General features: G+C 51.4%; 1 protein-coding gene across 9 annotated transcripts in view; it reads right to left on the bottom strand.

Moving 5' to 3' along the window:
- Positions 1-1269: 1269 nt before the first annotated feature.
- USP31 (ubiquitin specific peptidase 31) overlaps positions 1270-19093 on the bottom strand; it is a 28972-nt gene continuing 11148 nt past the window's right edge. Inside the window, exons 4-18 of one of the 9 annotated variants that reach the window (XR_004419536.1) lie at positions 18835-18927; positions 17614-17749; positions 16954-17098; positions 16004-16187; positions 15404-15515; positions 15077-15171; positions 14487-14564; positions 14178-14307; positions 12869-12988; positions 12504-12729; positions 11975-12133; positions 11194-11346; positions 8192-10245; positions 2627-2699; positions 1270-2220 (exon numbers count right to left, since the gene is read on the bottom strand). Coding sequence is in view for 4 of the 9 variants with exons in the window: in XM_033073765.1 (XP_032929656.1) it covers positions 8708-10245; positions 11194-11346; positions 11975-12133; positions 12504-12729; positions 12869-12988; positions 14178-14307; positions 14487-14564; positions 15077-15171; positions 15404-15515; positions 16004-16187; positions 16954-17098; positions 17614-17749; positions 18835-18927 (3169 nt within the window). In the remaining 5 variants the exon portion in view is untranslated. Of the gene's footprint in view, positions 2221-2626; positions 2700-2905; positions 10246-11193; positions 11347-11974; positions 12134-12503; positions 12730-12868; positions 12989-14177; positions 14308-14486; positions 14565-15076; positions 15172-15403; positions 15516-16003; positions 16188-16953; positions 17099-17613; positions 17750-18834; positions 18928-19093 lie in introns of those variants that run through there. The other 8 variants (XR_004419538.1, XR_004419539.1, XR_006163066.1 and 5 more) reach the window with 8 other exon arrangements.

Raw genomic sequence — 19093 nt, 5'->3', positions numbered from 1 at the left:
GACAGCCAGCGCAGAGTCTGGCGGCTCAGGGATGCTCAGCAGCTCCTGCCGGGGCTGGGCTGGCAGGGCCAGGTGCCTTCCAACCCCAGGGACCTGCTCCCCAAGGAACCACAGCCCCAAACCTGCAGGAACACAGCAGTGGGATAAAAACCCACAGGTCTGGGAATCCCCCAGCAGCCTCACCCCACAAAGGGAGCAGCATCCATCACTGGGGACGGATGGAGCCCCACACAGGGCTGGGGGAGCTGGAGCAAGGACACGTGGAAGAGTTGAGATTGCCCAGCAGCAGAGCCCTCCAGTCCCAGCCCAGCTCCTGCCACCCACAGCAGTGGGACCAAGCTCCAGGAAGGAGGGGACATTTAATGGACCCAGGGCCTGTGGGGCCAAGGGACCCCAGCCAGACCTTCAACCACCATGGGAAGGGGCACAGGAAACCTGAAAGGAGACCCCCACGTCTTCAAAAGCCCCTCAGGCCTCCCCTGCCCACAAGGTAGCCCAGCACAAGGGGCTTCTAATGCTCCCCTTCCCCCAAGAGTCCCTGTGCCCCCAACCTGGGGATCCACTGTGAAATGGTAAATCCACCTTGGAATCAGCCAGAGGCTGATGTCACCATTTCTTATTAAAAGCTGGGTTTTTCCTCTACGATGGACTAGTTTTATGTTCCCATAAATTGCCAACAGTTAGCCAGATCCCCACAGAGCCAGGATCGATACCTGGCCGAGGGGAAAAAGTGCTGAGGAAGGAAAAGCAATACTCCAATTAGAGCAAAATTTAGGAGTCCAGGGGTAGGGGTGACAGTGTCTAATGTGTTACAATTTATTGACAGCCTCCCAAAGCTTGGGTTTTGCCAGGCAGCAGCAGAGAGCCACTCTATGCACCTTGTCCTGGTTGGCACCATTAACCAGTAACCATGCCCATGTGGTTGGGCATCCCAGCCAAACACAGGGTGTTCCTGGCCCAGCTCTGCAGCGCTCTAATCCCAGTTAAACACAGCATAATCCCAGCCCAGGAGCAGCATCTGGGAGCCCCAGCCCTGGGCTGCCCTCCCAACCCCACTCCAAGCATTGCCAAGTCCTGCCATGGACCCTCAGAAAGTGGGAGGCAATAAATTGATCACCCAAGATCAAAGTTCTCAAGTGTTTTCCAGGGATCTCTCACCCCACTCCCAGGTAGGCTGAGGGATGGCAGTGGGCTCTCTGTTAAATCCTGTGGCCAGAAAAACCCAGCTGGATTGGAGAAATGTTGGCAAATACAATAAACACAAGTACATTAACTCTAATTCTGCAAAGCCTTTGGCTATATTAATCTCTCTTTAATGTAATCACCTATAAATAAATGATGACCCATGATTTAATACAACATCTGCCATCCCCATTTTTACACAAGATGTGAAGCAGTGCCTCTGGTACGTGCTAGGGGTGGGACTCATGAGTGACTGGCCAGGGCAGGCTCCAGCTCCTCAGCTCCAGCTCACCATTCCCAGCAGGATGGATGGAAACACAGACAAGGCTCCATGGCAGGGCCTGCAGGGCCACGTGTGCCTCAAGATCCATCTGGGCAAGGGGTGATGCAGCAGAGCTGTTGATAAACACACCAACATCACCATTTCTGTACCCACCCCCAGGCTAGGGGAGATCAGGACAAGCCATCTGGAGATTTGGGGAACGAGGGGAATCCACTTTGGTGAGCACTGAAGGGGCATGGGGCACACACTGATAACGCTGCTCACCTGTGCAGCACTCCTCCCTGCAGAAATATGCACAAAGAACCCTTGAGAATTAAAAACTGTGTTGAAAGGTGAGTTTATGAAGCCCAACCCAGCCTTAGTGCACTGATCCAAGGGCTCACAAGAGCAGGAGGATCTGAGTCCACACTGGAAAGGCCCCCAGGCGTGGGGGACACATCATCTTCGGTCCTTGTGCCCACAGGACACCCTGGACTGCCAAAGCCTTTCATGCCCCCTTGGCCCTGAGACAGGGCAGTCCAGCAGGGGCTGGTGCCTGCAGCTGGAGCTCTCCCAGCCCAGGGCTGGAGGAAACAATCCAATCCACCACGGCCAGAGGTTTTCTGTTCAGCACCCAGGAGCAGCAGCCTGTCCTCCTCCTGCCTTGCTCCACGCTCATCCTCGCTGGGCTGAGGGGTGGCAGCAGGAGCAGCCCATCCACTCTCCCATCTGGCAGCCACTCTCTCCTCTGCCTGGAGCCACTGCTGCACACCCTGCTGAAGGAAAAAGAGTCTTCAGTTAGTTCAGAGCTGGAGCAGCTTCAAGCCTCCAGCATCTGGGGATGGCAGAGGCCCCTCAGGCCACCCCTGCCCTCAACACCTTTGGCCATGCTCAGGGGTGGCCTGAGGGGCTCCTGGAGGTGGGGATCTGGCTGGGGGGCTCCTGGCCCCACATGCCATGGGGCCATGTGTCCCTCCTGGCTGGAGCTTGGCAGGGATGGGGTGGGGGCAGCAGGGACTGCTCTGGGGCTGAGGAGCCCCTGCAGGTGGGGCTGAGCCCCAGCACGAGCCATGCATGGATGGATGCACAGAACACTCCCTGCTCTGCCTGAGCAGGGGGAGCCCTCCCTCTCAGAGGGGAAGCAGAACCCACGCCCTGCCCTGGGGCTCAGAGCAGACTCACCAGCACTGGGCTCTGGGGCAGTCCCACACCCTGCCAGGACCTGGGCCTCGCTCTGCAGGGCTGCACTGATGCTCTGTGGAGAGAGAAGCATCAGCAACAGCTCTGGCCAGGAGGAGCCCTGTGCCCTCCCCAGCACACAGCTCTGTGCCCAGCCAGGCCCTGGCCTTGGTGTCCCCAGAGCAGCCTGGGGCACACAGGGAAGCTCCCAAGCCCCCATCCTGGGCTGGAACACTGCAAGGCTGAAGCCTGCAGCCTGGAAAAACGCTCACTCAGGCAGGATGCCTAGTAATAAATTTATTGTATTTTATTACATATTCCCCTTTTTGCACTTAATTCCAATTCCTCATATTCAAACTCTTCTTTCTGAAAGAAAATGATTTTTAACATAAAAATATAAATTCTGCATATTAAAAGTGCATACACCTTGAATAATAAAACATACAAATAAATAATAAAAGGCATTGACACAGTCTCATGCAGTTGTCCTCAAATAATTTAAAATTTATGGTACAATGTTCAACCCCAAGTAGACAGCCTGCTTTCCAATTACTGTACAGGTCAAAAACATTAAAATACAGAGGAGAATATCAAAGGTGTGGGAAAGCCCCACGTCCCTGTACCAGGTACAGTGATGTGACATGCAGTTTGAGAACTGTAGATATTCCAGTGTAAAATCCGACATTGCGTCCAGAAGAGAAATTGCATTTGCAACAGGACTTAAAATTCAATTTTAACCAATGGTGAGGCACAGGTGGTGAGCAAATCTGTACAAATTCATACCTGGAAGGCCACAGGACAATAACGGAGCCTCCGGTGGCCTGGATTCCCTAGTGTTACCCTACCCAAGGCAATTAGCACCTCCAAAGGGGTTATTGCACTCCCAGTGCCACAGAGCCTGAGGCCAGGCTGTGGCTGCAGGGCTGAGTGAGCCGGGACTGGTGGTTACACTTAGTTTTAATCTGTGTCTTTTAAAAAACACTGTTTGCAGATAAATTGAGTGCTATCACCTTTAAAAAACCAGAGTCCCTAAGCCTTTAGATCTAACACAGACATTGTATGAGTCTTCAGGTGCTTTTCTTTTACAAAATAAAGCTCTTAATAGTAACTGCTTTACGATGCTTTTGTTGAGAAAACCATGTAGGACTTTCATCTCACCACAGATTAAAACTAAATTTCAGTTCCCTCCACAGGTATCATTAGATACTCCCAAATTCTTTTGGATTAGTAGGCAAATGACATAGATTCAAAAAAACCAAAACCAAACTAAAAATAAAATAAAATAAAAAAACAACCCAACAGTAAAATTATTTGGAATGTTGTTTCCAAACCCTCTCCATGCCAGCTGACCCAGGGAAGGGCACCGAAGCTGCAGGGCCAAGAACCAGGAGGAGCCCAGGACCTGCAGGGAGCCCAGGCCATGCAGCACACACGGCTGCCTGGGGACTGCTGTGCCACAGGACACAGCTCAAACCCAACCCAGCGCTCTGCAGCACGGACAGGCAGCCCAGGGCCCAGGAAGGCAAAGCCCGAGAGCAGTGTGGGCAGCAGGAGGCAGCTGGGAACTGCTCCCCTCACAAGGGCACTGAGAGCAGCTCTGTGTGCCTGCACAGCTCCCCTTGCATTGCATGCAACAGCAGGCTACACACAGAACCCTGAGCAGGTCACCCTGCTAACAAAAGGAAAAACAACACAAAAGAGAAATCAGCTTGTTCTCGTTTCCCTGCTCCAATCCCTCTAACCTTGTTACGCTCCAGCCTTGTCAGTAACGCAGAATCCTGCAAAGGAAAGATCAGAGATGTGCAAAGGAAGCAGGAACCCAGGGACATGCTCCTGTGTGCCAGCAGCAGCTGCAGGAGGCAGCAGCACAGACTCCAAGCAGTGCTCTGGAGCCCACAGCTGGGTGAGAGGCTTGCATAGTTAGTAGGGACATGCACTGGGGACAGCAGGGCCATGCAAGCTGCCTCCAACCCAGGAAAAGGGGCGGCCATGCTCAAGTCTCAGAAAGCAAAACCCCTGCAGCAACAGCAATGAGGGCACTTGCAGTGGGAGAAGTGCAATTAAGCTGCTAGCTTTCTATCCTAAGCATCTTGTTTTTATTAATCCATATTCAGTAAGTCTGAAAGGGTTAACAATTTACACACCCTAAGTGAGACACAGGTTACAGAGAACTGCAGGCACCAAATTGTCTATCAAATGTGATTAATACAAATAAAAGGTGCCTCTTCAATACACGTCATTGAAAATGTGCTTATAACTTGAATACTACTAAACACTATCCAAAAGACACGGCCCAAAAAGGGTAAAAAAAAGTCTCTAGGTGACTCCTGCAGGAATTGAGCACTGGAATGAAGGCGCTGCTCTCCTGCGCCCAGAGGGCCAATTCCAGGAGCAGGAGCAAGGGGCACACCAGGGACTGGGCTGAAATGCAAGTCACACACTGGAGCAGGTCACTCCAACCCAAAGGCATTGCAAACACTGCCTGAATGCCTGGAGCTCACCTCTTTGGGACCAGGGCACTGCTGGGCCTCTCCTTCCCAGGCATTTGGCATTTCCCATCACCACAAGGCATACCTGTGCTTCCAGGACCTTGGCAGGAAGGTCCCAGACCCCACCATCCCCAGACAGGCTGGGCAGGACACACCTGGCAGCAGCTGCTCCCACTGCACTCGGATGGCTGAGACACTTCCAGGCCCTACATGCCACCACCCAGGGGAGGTGGGGGTCCCTGGGCAGCAGCAGCCTCTGGGAGAAGGCAGAGCCCACCTCCCCCTCAGCCATGAGTGCTTCTGATGGCCACCAGGAACTTTAAAACATGACCATGTGCACGCAGCTGCTCCAGAATAGCCTCGAGCCATTGCTGCTTGAAGGATCCATTTGCAAAGCCACGGTGGTGCTGGCATCTAGGACTTGGCAGATCCCCCTCTCGAGTGCTCCCTGGTACCAGGCCACATCCTGGCAGCTGGACAACACAATACCATGGGCAGGAGCTCCTACACATGAAAGGGACAAGAGATAAGTCTGCTTTAAAGCAAGGAGAGAAGACTGATGGTTTTTCCCCAAATCCTTTTAAGCAGGGCCTGTAATAACCTACATTCCATTTCAGAAACATTTCTCCTACTTCATTGATGGAGTCATGACTGTAACAGCTACAAGGCTTTGATGAACACTTCCAGTGAACAGCGTTTCCCAGACCCACACCCTTCAGCCCTCTCCTGTGCAAAAAGCAAGGTGTGTGACAGGCAGAGGTGTGGAGTGCCACGAGTGGCCCTGATACAGAGCAGCCCCAGACCTGGAGCAGGGACTGCACACACACGGGAGCGTGTCCTGTGTCCCTGTGAGCTCTGGTGCACCCTGCCAAGTCAAACCACTTTGCCAGAGGACAGCCCAAGCCAGGCCCTCCTGAGCAGAAACCCAGGGAGAGGAGAGCATCCCACCTGCTCAGAGATGAGGGGACTGCCAGTGCAGCCCCTCCTGCCTGCTCACACTCCTCTGCAGAGCAGGGAGCCCGTGCACCAGAGCTGCCACTCCAGAGGGACAGAGAAATCCTGTTTGGCAGCACAAAGAGAGCAGACAGTGCTGGAGCTGGCACAATTAGCATCAGGAATTATGGAGAATGTGCAGAAAGAGTGAGATTGGCATCTCATGGGATTGCAGAGGTTCAACTACTTTTATCAGCTGCTGGAATATCAGGACCTCCATCTCCCTTCTACCCAAATGAGAGCTCCAAGCACCATTGTCTTGCTCCAGACACAAACATTGAACTGGTGTTCAGCTAAAACATGGGTTTGGACATGGCTTCAAATTCCCTTCAGTCAGGCATGCAGCACAGGAGCAAAACCACCTCAAAACCCACACACCAGCTTCCAGTTTAAACTCCTTCAGTGAGAGATGACATGAGAAAAAAATGTCATTTGATAAAAACAACCTTTCACAAATGTCCATGGCAAAATGCACAGAAAGTAGTTCTGTCTATTAAATATCCCAAACCGAGTCAGCATAAGCCACTGGAATTACATTCTTGCTAGAAGAGTTGTTACAAGAGAAGAGCCAAGACAGTGTAAGACCTTAATACAGATAAAACCTTAAACAAATACTTCAACATCAACATTTCAGGGAGTAATTTAAGTACTGCAATATGAAGCAAGTCTTATCTGCTCTGCTGGATATAACAGAAAATAATCCAAGAATAATCCAAGTCATACATTTCAGAAGCAAGCAATGCAATCTTTGCTTCTTGTTGCTGCAATACAAGAGACTGAAACAATGCCTGGGTGAAGGAATGCATTGGGGGATCACTCATGGTCGGGCTGGAGCAGTCAGGGCACGACATGTGCAGGCTGTGGGCACTGCTGGGGCAGGGGAAGGGGACCAGCAGGACATCACCAGGACACTGCACGGGTTACATGGCAGCTGGGCTCAGCCCCACACACTGCCTGCAGCTCAGTGGCACTCCCAGCCCAGCCCCACACACACTCCAGGAGCCACCCCCAACCCTTCCCTCCCACTGCTGCAGGTGTGTGGGGAGCAGAAATCTGATCACAGAGCAGCAAGGTGCCCAGCAGACCTGGGGGCAAGGCTGCCTGCAGGCCAGTTTGCTATGGGCTCTGTCTGATGGGACAGCACACACGTCCCTGGCCCCAAGCTGTGCCCCAGAGAAGCTCTGCCATGGGACTGGACAGGCACAGACCTTGCTCAGCAGAGAGCATGGCCAGTGCACTGCCCAGCTTGTCACAGCCTACACCACAGGCTGTGGTCATAAAGGATATGCAGCACACCAATAAAAACTCATGGAATTTCTAAAAAAAGAATTACACCACGTATATGTAAAAGGACTTAAGAAATCCACCTTAAGAAGAACCTTACAGAACTTGAGGAATCTCCCCTGTAAGAAGGGCATGTAAACAAAGACATCAGTAGATGTAGTGTTTTAACCCTGATGGAGGCTGTCATCCAAACAAGAAGGGGAACCTTCCACTGAGGGACATGTGGCAGCCAGACCCATGGGGAGGGGACGAGCATGCCAGAGGGAAGAACCTACAGTGCTCTGGAGAACAGGACACTGCCTGGGGTTGGGTACAGCCCCTCCAACCCACACAAAGGGGTCTGTCAAAGCATGCTCAGAGAGGGCAGCATGACACTTGATCTAAACTTCACCCCTAGAGATAATGGAGGCTTAATTACACCATTATGATAAGGGTCTGAGCACGTTAGGAAATGCTTCCCAGGAGTTTGAACATCCTGACAGCATCATGGCCATCCAGGTGTGTGGCCAGAACTCTCCCATGGCACTGCTCCCACAGGACGAGCTGGCCAGCAGCTGCTGCCCAGGGACTGCTTCTGGTGTTGAGCAGAGCGTTTCAGAATAAAATAGTTAAACAGGACAGGGCAGAGGTTGCCTTAGTATGGACAAAGCAAAACTCTTCATAGACACAGCAACAAAAACTGCAGGTTCCATTTCAAACTTCCTGCTGTTGGAATGCAAAAATGAAATCTGTCACACAGACACACAGGTACCTTTCTGTCCGTCACTAATGCTAGTCCCTCCTATACTGGCTGAGTATATACCTGAGAAACAACATTAGTGTTGAAATATTGCCCTTTAGAAAGCTTGAAAATGGAGGGGAGCAGGGACAGAGAGTTGAGAGCAGAAAGAAGCGACAGTCTCTCCAGTTTCCTTCGCATCCTCCACAGCTCAGAACAAGGCCATACACCAGCGTGGACACAGCCCACCCAGAACAAGACCAAGGAATATCAGTTCCCAGCTCTACAAAGCACACAGTGTCAGTACAACTGGGGCCAGGTCCCGACTCTCAGATCTGAAGAAAGCTGTTGCACTTTCGACAGAGACTCCTGCACAAGTGCTATGGGACAGCTGCATTCATGTTCAACAATGACTCCAGCTAGGCTACTGCACCAGTGCTGGCTGCCTGTGGCTATTTGGTTTGATGGCAGAATCAAAGGCGCTTTAACAACTCGCAGTTAACTTCTCCTCAAAACATACATTAGGCACATGAACAAAAAACAAGAGCTCAGAATAAATTAGCTTCTCAGCAGAAGAAAAGACACCTGGATTGCAGCATTTCACTGAGGTTCCAGAGAAGGCCGTACAGACACCTGCATGCTGGAAGGTAACTTCTTCAGCGGCTTGTCAGCAGACTGCTTGCCACTGGAAGGAGGAGACTGGACTCCGGGATCTAGCTGGGAAGACTTGGACTTGCGACTGGATAGCAGAGAATGTTTGTTAGATGTGGCATCTTTTGAGACAAGTTTTTCTTTTGTAGTGATGTTGGCATTGGTTTGAGAGGCTGGTGGGACACCGCCTTTCTCTGGTTTGTCCTCCAGCACATTTTTACTGCCTGACTTGGAACTGACACTCCCTGTCTTCTTTGAAAGCATTGTTGTCTTCCCCAGGTCTGCCGACCGCCGCGTCTCCTTCTGCCTTAAGGCTGATTTAAAGAAAGACAAACCCTTCTCTTCCGACTTGCTGTCCCTCTTGAGCCCAGAGCGTGCCCCAGCGTTGGGGGAGCGCAGGTTGGCCATGGAGGAGCTGCGCACGTGCCTGCTGTCCACGGCCCTGCTGTCACTCCTGGAGTGGCTGATACGGGGGGAGCTCGTCCTGGAGCTGCTGGTAACGCTCGCTTTGTCCGAGCCCAGGCTGACCTTGGAGCCCTCCCTGCTGAGGCTGCGGTCCGAAGTCCGGCTCTTCCCAGAGGAAGAGCCCTTAGTCAATGAGCCTGATGGGGTTTTCTTAGCAGCTGTGGAGGATGGAGAGGAACCTAACTTCTGCTTCTGTTGAGCTGATGGGACAGATGCCTCCAGGGGCTTCGTGCTGTGGTCTTTCCTAGCCTGAGTGGGAGCAGGAGACCCGTGTCGCCCGCTGACCCTGGAAGAGTCTGTCTTACTCCTGGACCGGGAGGCTTTCTGAGAACTCTTCAGTGGAGGAGAAGAGTGAGAGACTTTGGTCTCTTGGGGAGCTAAGACTGTCCTTCCCTTCCTCAAACTTTTGTCTGGCTCAGAAGCTCCTTTGGAGCTGTGACCCTTCTTAGGGGTGTCATGTGCCTTCTCTGCAGCCAGCCCCGTCCCAGCTGGAGCTTTCACCTCCTTCACCGGGGAGCTGTCCACAGAATCACTCTGGTCAACAAAGGCGATTTGATTGTTGTTATCAAAAGGGTCCAGAGCAGGGTGATTCCTGTCTGGCTGCACAGAGCTTTTCCCATAGCCATCTGAAAGGTCTGAGCTAGATGTCCTTACAACGGACTCTTCCCTGAACGTCCCTTCCATGACAGCCAGAGGGGCTCTGCGAGCTGTCCTGTGCTCTCGCCGACTGTCACAGGGCTCCAAGTAGCTGCTGGAGAGATTCCTCAGGCTGCCAAAGCACGAGGTGGAGACTTTGTCATCAGCAGCTTCCCCAATCTTCTCCAGAGTGGAAGCAGAGGTATGTACTGGGGAATCTCCAGAGAAGCGTGATGGGGAGTTGGAGCGGAACTGCAGTTTTGCAGAGAGTGACCACGAGGGCCTGACACCATTTTCACTCACGGCCAGTGGACTGGTGACAGAGGATCTGGATGACAAGCTCTGACGTTGGACGCTCCTTACAAATGGTCGAGTTGAAAATCCTCCTGCAGAGGAAGCAAGTGACAGTGTCAGTGGGAAAGCCAAGGCTGCAGCTGCTGCACCCCACCATCCACATTTCCCCAGGAGAGCCAGGCAACCCACCCACACAACACTGTGTGTCTGTCCACACAGGCTGCAGGCACAGCTTCCTGCACAAAAGCTGAAGGAGGTGTCCAACAACTTATTTGTGAGGGGTCACCCAGGAGTAACTCCCTGAAGCCTCCAACTGATAAGCCAGATTCTTCTCTCATCCCTGAGCAGCAGGTCAAACACAAGGTTTGCAACTCAAAAGTCCTTGAAACTGGCAAGATCACCAGCTAGGATTATGATTGTGTATTAAAGAATATTTCCCAGAGCATTCTGTGAAAGGCAAAGCAGGATTCCTACCTCTAGATCAAGTGATGTAATTGTATTTAGAAACACAAAATGTAAGTATTTTAGAAGTGTGACTTTTATGGCCAGACCCGACACCTGTCACAGAACTGCCGCCCTGACATCACCACACCAGTTTCCAAATGCTGACTGACCCATGAAGGTCCACGATCTCCAAAGTTACAAGGCAGTGTGTGGATGAACCAGGCAAACCCAGGAACTCAACAGTAACTTGTGTACATGAGTGAATTTGTATCTCCCTCCCAGCAGGTAATTAGTGCCTATGCTAAATCTGTCAGCACTGTGTCAGCCACCCTGCAAAGGTGATGCAGTGAGACCCAGAGAGAACACAAGCACAAGAAGTTCCTGACAGAGAGGTTGATGGCATTTGCTTTCCTTGAAAGGCTCCTGAAGGTTCCAGCCCTGCTCTCCTCCAACCTTTCACATGAGACAGAGCCCACCCGTGCTCCTACCGAGCCAACTCTCGCCTCTCTCAGCTGCTGCAGTAACCACAGATTCTGCAGCTGTTTTAGCAAGGATCCTGCATCAGAAAGACAGGCAGCCCCCAGAATGGTACCCACCATCATCTTCACTGCGCTCCCCAGCGAGCTCCACGGACTCGGAGAGCGAGGCGAGGGAGGTGCGGCGCGAGGAGGCGGCGGAGGCCACGCTGGGCTGCTTGCTGCCCGGGAGCCGGCTCACCCAGTGCTCGCACAGCGACGAGCTCGTCGAGCCTGCGGGGACAACGGCACGGGGCAGCAGCTGCACACAGAGCCCTGGCAGCCAGCGAGCCAGCACTGCCCTGGTTCTGGTTCTGACAGGCACCTGGGCTCAGAGCTGACCTGCATGGCACCAGCATCCAGACTCTGCCAAGGGAATGGGGTTTGACTCTCATGGAGCATTTATGACAGAACTGCACTTGTGCCAGTGTGCTGTCAATACCAGCATGCAGGCAGTGGTGGCATTGCAGCTGCCACCCCAACACCACAGCCTGCAGCTACCCACAGCTCACCCTGGATCCCACCAACATGTGCACTGCTGGTGCCCCCTCAGGACTGGCTGTGCTGCCACAGGGAAGGAGCAAGTCACAATTTGATGTCCTGCACAAGGGCAGCTCCGAGCAGTCACCTGTGGGGGCACAGGGGCTCCCCCCATCTCTGCAGCCTCCCTGCCCAAACTGCCTTAGCAGAAGGAGTGGAAAGCTCCCATGGCCTCTGACACAGTCACAGACTCAGACAAGCCTCGCTGAGCTCTGGGACACAAGAGTGGGGGTTTAAGCAGAGCTGGGTAGAAAATTCTCCAGGATGAACTATCCATGAAAGACAACTCAGAGCCACCCCTGGAAGTGCCAGCAGGGCTTACCTGCCACGGAGCTGTTGGCAGACCAGGAGGGGATGGCTGTGCGCCGCTGGTAGAACAAGATGTAAGCTGTCTGCTTGCACACTTCACTTTCAGAAAGTTGCTGAACTTCACTGTCATCGAAGCAGTACCACTGGCCATCAACAGAATTCTTGCAATATGCTAAGAAATAATACATTACTGTAAGACTCCCTCACTCCTACTGCTCTCAGGTTTGCTGTATGATATTTAACATAACTCATCTGTTATAATGGGCTCAGAAGACAATGCAAGGAACAGATTTATTCTTGCATCATCTTCCAGTCTGACTGGCAAGATGGAAGCCTGAGGCTGCCAGAACATAATAAACAGCTTACACTTCAGGACTTTCTTTGTCCAACATCACCCCTCAGAACAGAACATCATTTGGGGTGGCTCCATTCACTTCACCTTCTGTAACTTGTGACACTGCTCCCACCAGCGACTCCACACACAAATGGAACCAGTTTCTTTGTGAAAGGCTCCACCACAGACAGCACAGCAGGACACTTGCCTGTATAGTGTCCCCCCTGCATGGTGCCATGGTGGTTGCAGACAGCATACAGGTCATAGATGTAGTCCTCAGGGTCTCTGCCAAGGCCATAAGGCTTCCTCCAAGGTGACCAGTGGGACGGCAGGCTCCAGCTGCTCTGGCTGCGTTTCACAACGTGAGGGGTCATGTCCAAGCCACTCAAGGGAAATTTAACCATGTTCTGCAGTTTCATCCTTCGGTCCCCTTCCTGTGCACAGAGCAGAGCATGACTGCAGAGGCCAAGGCCAGCAGAGGGAAAAGCCCAGGTGAGGAACACACAGGGCAGAATGGCTCTTTAGAAGAGGGGCATTACTCACATCACACAGCAACACCACAGGCATCCTTACCTGTCTAAACCTTTTGAGATGTATGATGAGAACATCAGGCAAGGTCCAGAGGCTCAGTGTGATGCTCCCCTGCTGCAGCTGCTTACAGTGTGGGCATCTCCATGCGTCATCTGGGGCAAGCTACAAGGAATAGGCAGGGGTGGGTATTGCTTTCCAAATTCCAAGGCAGCCTGCACCACACCACTGCTCCTCTGCTGCCCCAAGCCCAGTGCAGACACTGTCCCCTGTGCCTCATCTCCCTCCAGCATTTATCAAGCTCACTGGAAATGCAGGGCTCCCAATGGTGCTTTTAAAGGGACAAGCAGAGGCATGTGTGCCTCATTCAGGAGGCACTTCCTGCTGCAAGGCAGAATTCAGCCAGTGCTGCTGTGCAGAGCACCTTTTTGCACCTCATAAAAGCCAGTGCCTAAAAAGTGCAGAAGAAAAAGGAAAAGTCAAGGCAAAAAGTAGGCAGGCTTGGCAGCCTGCAAAGTATTCTCAAAAGAAAACCATCAGTAAGTAAAAAACAGGGAAAAAAAAGCAGAAAAAAATCAGAACAGAGAGAAGAAAGGAAGAAAGGTGTACTTCGGATGTTCCCTCTGGGAACCCTGTTCCTCTCTAGTCCCAGCAGCACAGTTACACACTGAAGACTCTCCCTGTCCCCCAAGCCTCTCTCCACAGCTCAGTGCTTAGAGAACTCAGCAGCCACAGAGATTTAAGCTGCCAAACAACTCTTCCCCCACCTCTGAAAGAACAAGAGAGGCTCCCAAATTATTACAGCTCAGTCCAAAGACTTCCTCCAGACGAGCCCTTTGTAGAGCAGATTAGAGACTAAAGGAATTCAGATAGCTTCCATGTGCCAGGCAAGAGCCTCCCCAGCCTGCCTGTGGCACATTATCACTCCTGTCTCTTCAGCCTCCCAGAGCAGGGGAGCAGCCACATTCCTGCAGAACTGAGCTCAGTGGTCACTGAGGGGGCTGCCTCAGTCCACCCCAGCCCTGCTCAAACCTGGGAACACACAATTGCTCCAGGACACTCCCATGAACCCACAATGCCCTAACCCTGTATATTTATAATATTTCACAGAAGGAAATTGCCAAAGAGAGGACTAAGTTCTTGTATCAATATCTGGGCAGCAAAGAACCCAGCAGCAGAACCTCCCACAACCTTCTGACTGCAGAGCAGCTCTGTTAGCAGCACAGATAAACAGTCTTGTGTTACAAATCTGTTCTCCTGTCACAAGGAATCAGTGTTAGCAGAAGAGAGCTGCTCTGGAGTGAGGGAGTTACTGCAGCATGTGGACAAGTCAGAGCACACAGTGTGTATCTACCTGTTCCTCTTTGGTGTACAGTTGGAAACACTGAGATAAAGTGCAGGTCTGAGGTTGATGATGAAGCTCTCTCTGCTGGCGGACGCTTTCAGAGTCTGGAATATATTCCTCTTCTGTATTCACAAACAGGCTGCATCAGGGAGACACCACATTTACCAGCACATCCCCCTGCTCCCCATGCTGGCCCTGCACACAGGGGCTGGGCACAGCTGGAGTTTGAGTGGTCTCATGTTTGCTGAAGGATGCACAGTTCACACAAGCAGCAATTGTGAGGTGAACACAGTTTAAGGTTTTTTACTTCATACTTACTAATCTTTAGTTTCTTTGTCCCATTCTACCACTAATTTCACATGAGCAGTTCCCCCCTGTCCGCATGATTTCAATGCCCTGCAGAGAGGAGCAGACACAAGTCAGACCATCTTTCAATCCAAAGTCTACATTACCTTTACATGCATGTAATTTCTCCCCACAACCCTTCTTCCTTCCTCCACTCCCACAGCTCAAGTTTGCAAAGGAGTAAAAGGAATTCACACAGCAAAACACTTGGCAGAGCTGGTAAATGCCTTCATCCAAGTATGAGTTCTGTAAGGCAGCAGACACCTGTTACAGAACAGGCATTTACCAACATTTCAAAGAATAACAGACACAAGAAAAAAATCAAAAATAGTGGGAGTAATATTTCCATTCTGTTCTCCATTTCCAGGGAGGACAGACTCCAGATGGCATGACACACAACTGAGGTATTCTCACACAGCTTCCTGAGGATGTTCCCTCATTTCCCTGCTCTGCAGTCCATTCCAGACATCCACACGCACCAGGACTGCTCATTTCTGCATGGTTAACAGCGAGCTCCCAGCTAACACACCTCTCTCCACCCCTGGCAAGCAGGGCCAGCTCACCTTTCCACTGTTGGGTGGCAGAGGGGTCGCTCCTCCTGAGGTAGCAAGTATGTTATGCCCACAACACTGACCACTCGCAAGCTGAACGGGCAAACCTGCAACAGAGACAACGGGGCCAAACTCAGTGCTCCAACCTACCCACATGCAAACTGCTCCCAGCACTGGCTGACAAAGACTTTACCCTAGAACACGTTTGACATGAGAAGACAAATGTACAAGGTCTCAAACATGCCTGTGCCAATGAGCTGACAGAGGGGTGATGTACAGCAGTGCAACCTGTGCATCCAACAGCTCCTCTCTGGTGAGCAGAGAGAACATTTGTCTCACCTGCAAGCAGGCTGCAGGCCGCAGGAAATACTGCATCTTCTCCAGTATTTCCTTCTGCAGAATATCCCAAGCAATTGTTTTTTCCAAGTGCAACACAAAGGGCAAGCCAAACCTACGGGAAAGAGAAGCATTTGAAGAACAATTAAAAGATGATCTTGTTAGCAGCCAGAACCCCAAACTACCTGGGAGAACTTCACGTGAAGTTTTGTGAAGCTTCAGAGGCTGAGGCAGTTCTCAGGCTCTTGTTGATACAAATGCCTTTGCCATGGTTGTTTCTTACTTCTCTCCCTCTCCTCATTTTCACCCCAATTTAAAATTCCCACCCATAATAGGCCCCAGTCAAACATGCTGCTCTCAAACCAGACAAAGGTGGTGTATCCTCCCAGCTGGGCTGCATTTGCTCCTTTACAACACCAAAATCAGAAATATTTTGCTGCAACCATTCATGCTTTTTGATCAACATGTTCTTTAGCACCTGATGTGAGCTGGGGGCGCAAGCTGCTGCTCCTTCACCTGCAGCCTGTACTACAGGAGAGTAAAATCCAGCTCAGTTTAAGAAGCACCCAGAAGAGTAGCTCAAACCATGTTACTGCCAGTCACCTTTTGCTCTGCTGTCCTGTGCACGCTCTGTTACACACCAGCAAGACAATCTTATCATTTGCTGCTAGCTTAGGACAGGACTGTTCCAGTTTTCCAGACTTCACCGTTCCTTGAGAGTAAGCTATTGTTCGGGAGTGCTCAGTGCCACATTTCAAGTTATTCAGGTTATTGTTCACATGTATTCCTGAAAAATTAGGAGAAAGGAAACATTTCATTTTGTCATTTGCCTTTAGTGCCCTCATGTCCCCCTCAAGAAGTCCTCCTTGGCCTACAGAGGAGCAGGTTAGTGTGGAATCAGGAGCATTTTCATCACTTGTACAAAGGCTTCAAAGAGCAACTACCCTTCACAGTGACTGTTTCTCTAGAGAAGGACATTATATGCAAGTGCTCCCCATCTGATTTTTCACAGCAGGTTGTACAAGCACTCTCAGCTATTACTGCCCACAAGAAAAACTAAAGTGCCAGGAACCCAACTTGCTACTTTCAATAATAAAATTCGCCTTTGATTACACTCCATCTGCCCAGGACACCATGATCCCCTTTCACTGAGGGGACATGCAGAGGCTGAGGAGTTTGAGCTTGGAAAGAGAAAGTGTTTGTTCATTCCTGAGACTGTTTATTCATCACTAGCAATCTGATTTTAAATAACACAATTCCAGTGGCTTCATCTGGTCCCTAGCAGGTCTTTAAATTAAGCCTGACAAGAGATTTCCCATTAAGCCAGCCTGGCCTGCAGCATCAGCCCCAAGAAGAGGCAGAAAGGAGTGTACAACGCTGCTTGATAACCTCCCAGCTGACAACACTATTAAATCTTCTGCAATGAGCCTGGACAAAGTCAGAGCTGAAATCAATACCCCAGAACATCAACAGCTTGTGGGACTCATTCTTTTCTCACACAAACCTCCCTCACCAGGCACTGAGGTGGGCATTAAGCAGAGTTATTGACTCACCTCTCTGACTGAGGATGCCCTCAGGCCTGAAGGTCTCTGGGGTCTCAAAGGCAAAAATGCAGTCGCTCTCGTGGATGGTGTCCAGGTCGTCGGTGTCGCAGAAGGAGCGATGGAAGCCATCGTAGTACATCTCTGTCAGCACAATCTGCAGGCAGCACAGCAAACAGAACCCATCAAAACACCCACGGTTCCAGCTCACTGCTCCACCTCTCAGCTGGGATTTTCCTGCTAAGGGATGGCACTCCTCAAGACATCCTGTCATCAGCCAGGAGCAAGGAACAGGGAAAAGGACAGCCATAAACGAGAAGTTGGGGTAAAAGTGACATATGGAGAGGTTTTCATGGAATTCCAACAGCTTTCTTGAAGCTCTTCCTACAGAGGAACTGGCCATAGGTGCCCAGTGGGTGTCTCACTGCCAGCATGCACAGATCACCATGGGGTCAGGCAGGTCTGGCACACCACTGAGGGCTATTCCAACACCACTGGGATTCAAACAGCCAATGCATGGGAAAAGCATGATCCAGATTCCCACCCCTTCCTCGCTTCCTGTTCAACCATGGGCAGCAAATTTCAATTCCTCCATATCCAACATGGAACAAAAGCCTCCACTGTCCCTCCCACTGCGGGGAGGGCACCCAGGAGAGCAGCCCAGGCCGTTACCTGCTCCGTGGGGATCTTGGTTTCCGAGGACACGGCCTCCCTCAGCCTGGCCACCGTTCCGGAGATGGGCACGGCCACCCCGATGCGCATGCAGTGCGAGCACTTGCCCTGGTACACCACGGTCACGTAGAGGGGCCTGTGGAGAGCACGGGCACTGCTGGGCTGGGCACCTCTGGGCACTGCCTGCAGCAGCCTCAGCCCAGCTGGCCACATCCAGGCTGCCCACCAGGCACAGGGCCCTGGGACTGCCCCGATCCACCTCACACTGGTGCCCTCAGCTGCAGCCAGACAAGGGTGTTTGATTTACACACTCCTTTCTTACTACATGGCCTGGTGTTACTGGTTCCCACAAGCAGAACATCTCAAAAAAGGCCCACAAAGTTAAAACCAAAGCTGTCTATGAGAAGGCAATCAGATTTCCAACAGGGATCCTACAAGGAAGCTTGGGACAGTCAGTGTAAGCACTTGGAGAGCTGCTGGGAACAGGCTGTGCCTCAGCCCTCAATCCTGCTCCAGCAGCAGCCAGCAGCACTGGGGATACAGGAGGGAGGGGACACCTCCCCTGCACAACCCACTCAGCCTCCACCTGGTGCTGAAGCAGGGATTTTCAGAGCAAACGTGACAGAGCAGTGTTTAATCTGCCCTACCACCACGCTGTTCCATTGCCTCTGGAACCCACACAAGTTTTCTGGATGCAGACACCAGGGGGAGGAGTTAGTTTGTATTACAGGTAGTTTTGCTGTGCATCTCTATCTTCACTTTGCAAGTTTTATCTGGACTTCTTTCCTCCCCCAAAGCTCTTCTTTATTTGCATCAGCTGTATTTCAAAAAAGCAAAACATTTTGCAAGAAAGACTTTAACTTCAATTTTTTAAATTTGAGTGATCAGTGAGGCTGCTCCAAAAAAATCTAAGTGTGTTTCATCCTTTTCCCTTTTTTAATTTTAAAATGCTATAAATTGAGTGAAAAGCAACATATTTGGTTATATGAAGCAAAGACCTTTTCTCCCTAAATTAATGCTATAGGAAGGACAGACCTTTCTGAAACAAGCAAAAGGCTCAATTTTCTACTTTATCAGCAAAGCAAAACATGAAATCCCCATGTGGTCCTATCTACTTTCTTCAATGCCTTATCAGAAATGGTGCTGACATTGTCTCCCTGCTGCAGCAAATGCAGGACAGGCATGGGGAGAGCCAAGGCTGCACTGAGGAGAGCTCCGTACCGAGTGTGGGGCAGAGGGATCGGCAGCGAGATGCACAGGAAAGGGTCAAAGGTGTTGCTCTGCTTCTGGCAATGAGGGCACGTCAGGGAGGACCTGGGACAAACAGACAACAGGGCACAGTTACAGCTCACCTCACTGGGAATGGATAAACCTCCAAACCCCACAGTCACCACCAGCAGATCCAACGGGAAACCCTGGAAGGGTTTTGTGTTTGGAGAAAGGGGAAGTGAAGGGCAGGGACAGAGACAGTCAGCACTGG

Source organism: Catharus ustulatus, chromosome 16 (genome assembly GCF_009819885.2).
Source record: "Catharus ustulatus isolate bCatUst1 chromosome 16, bCatUst1.pri.v2, whole genome shotgun sequence".
Classification (NCBI taxonomy): Eukaryota; Metazoa; Chordata; class Aves; order Passeriformes; family Turdidae; genus Catharus; species Catharus ustulatus.
The sequence above is the reverse complement of the archived record's forward strand: the minus strand, read 5'-3'. Positions and strand labels throughout refer to the sequence as shown.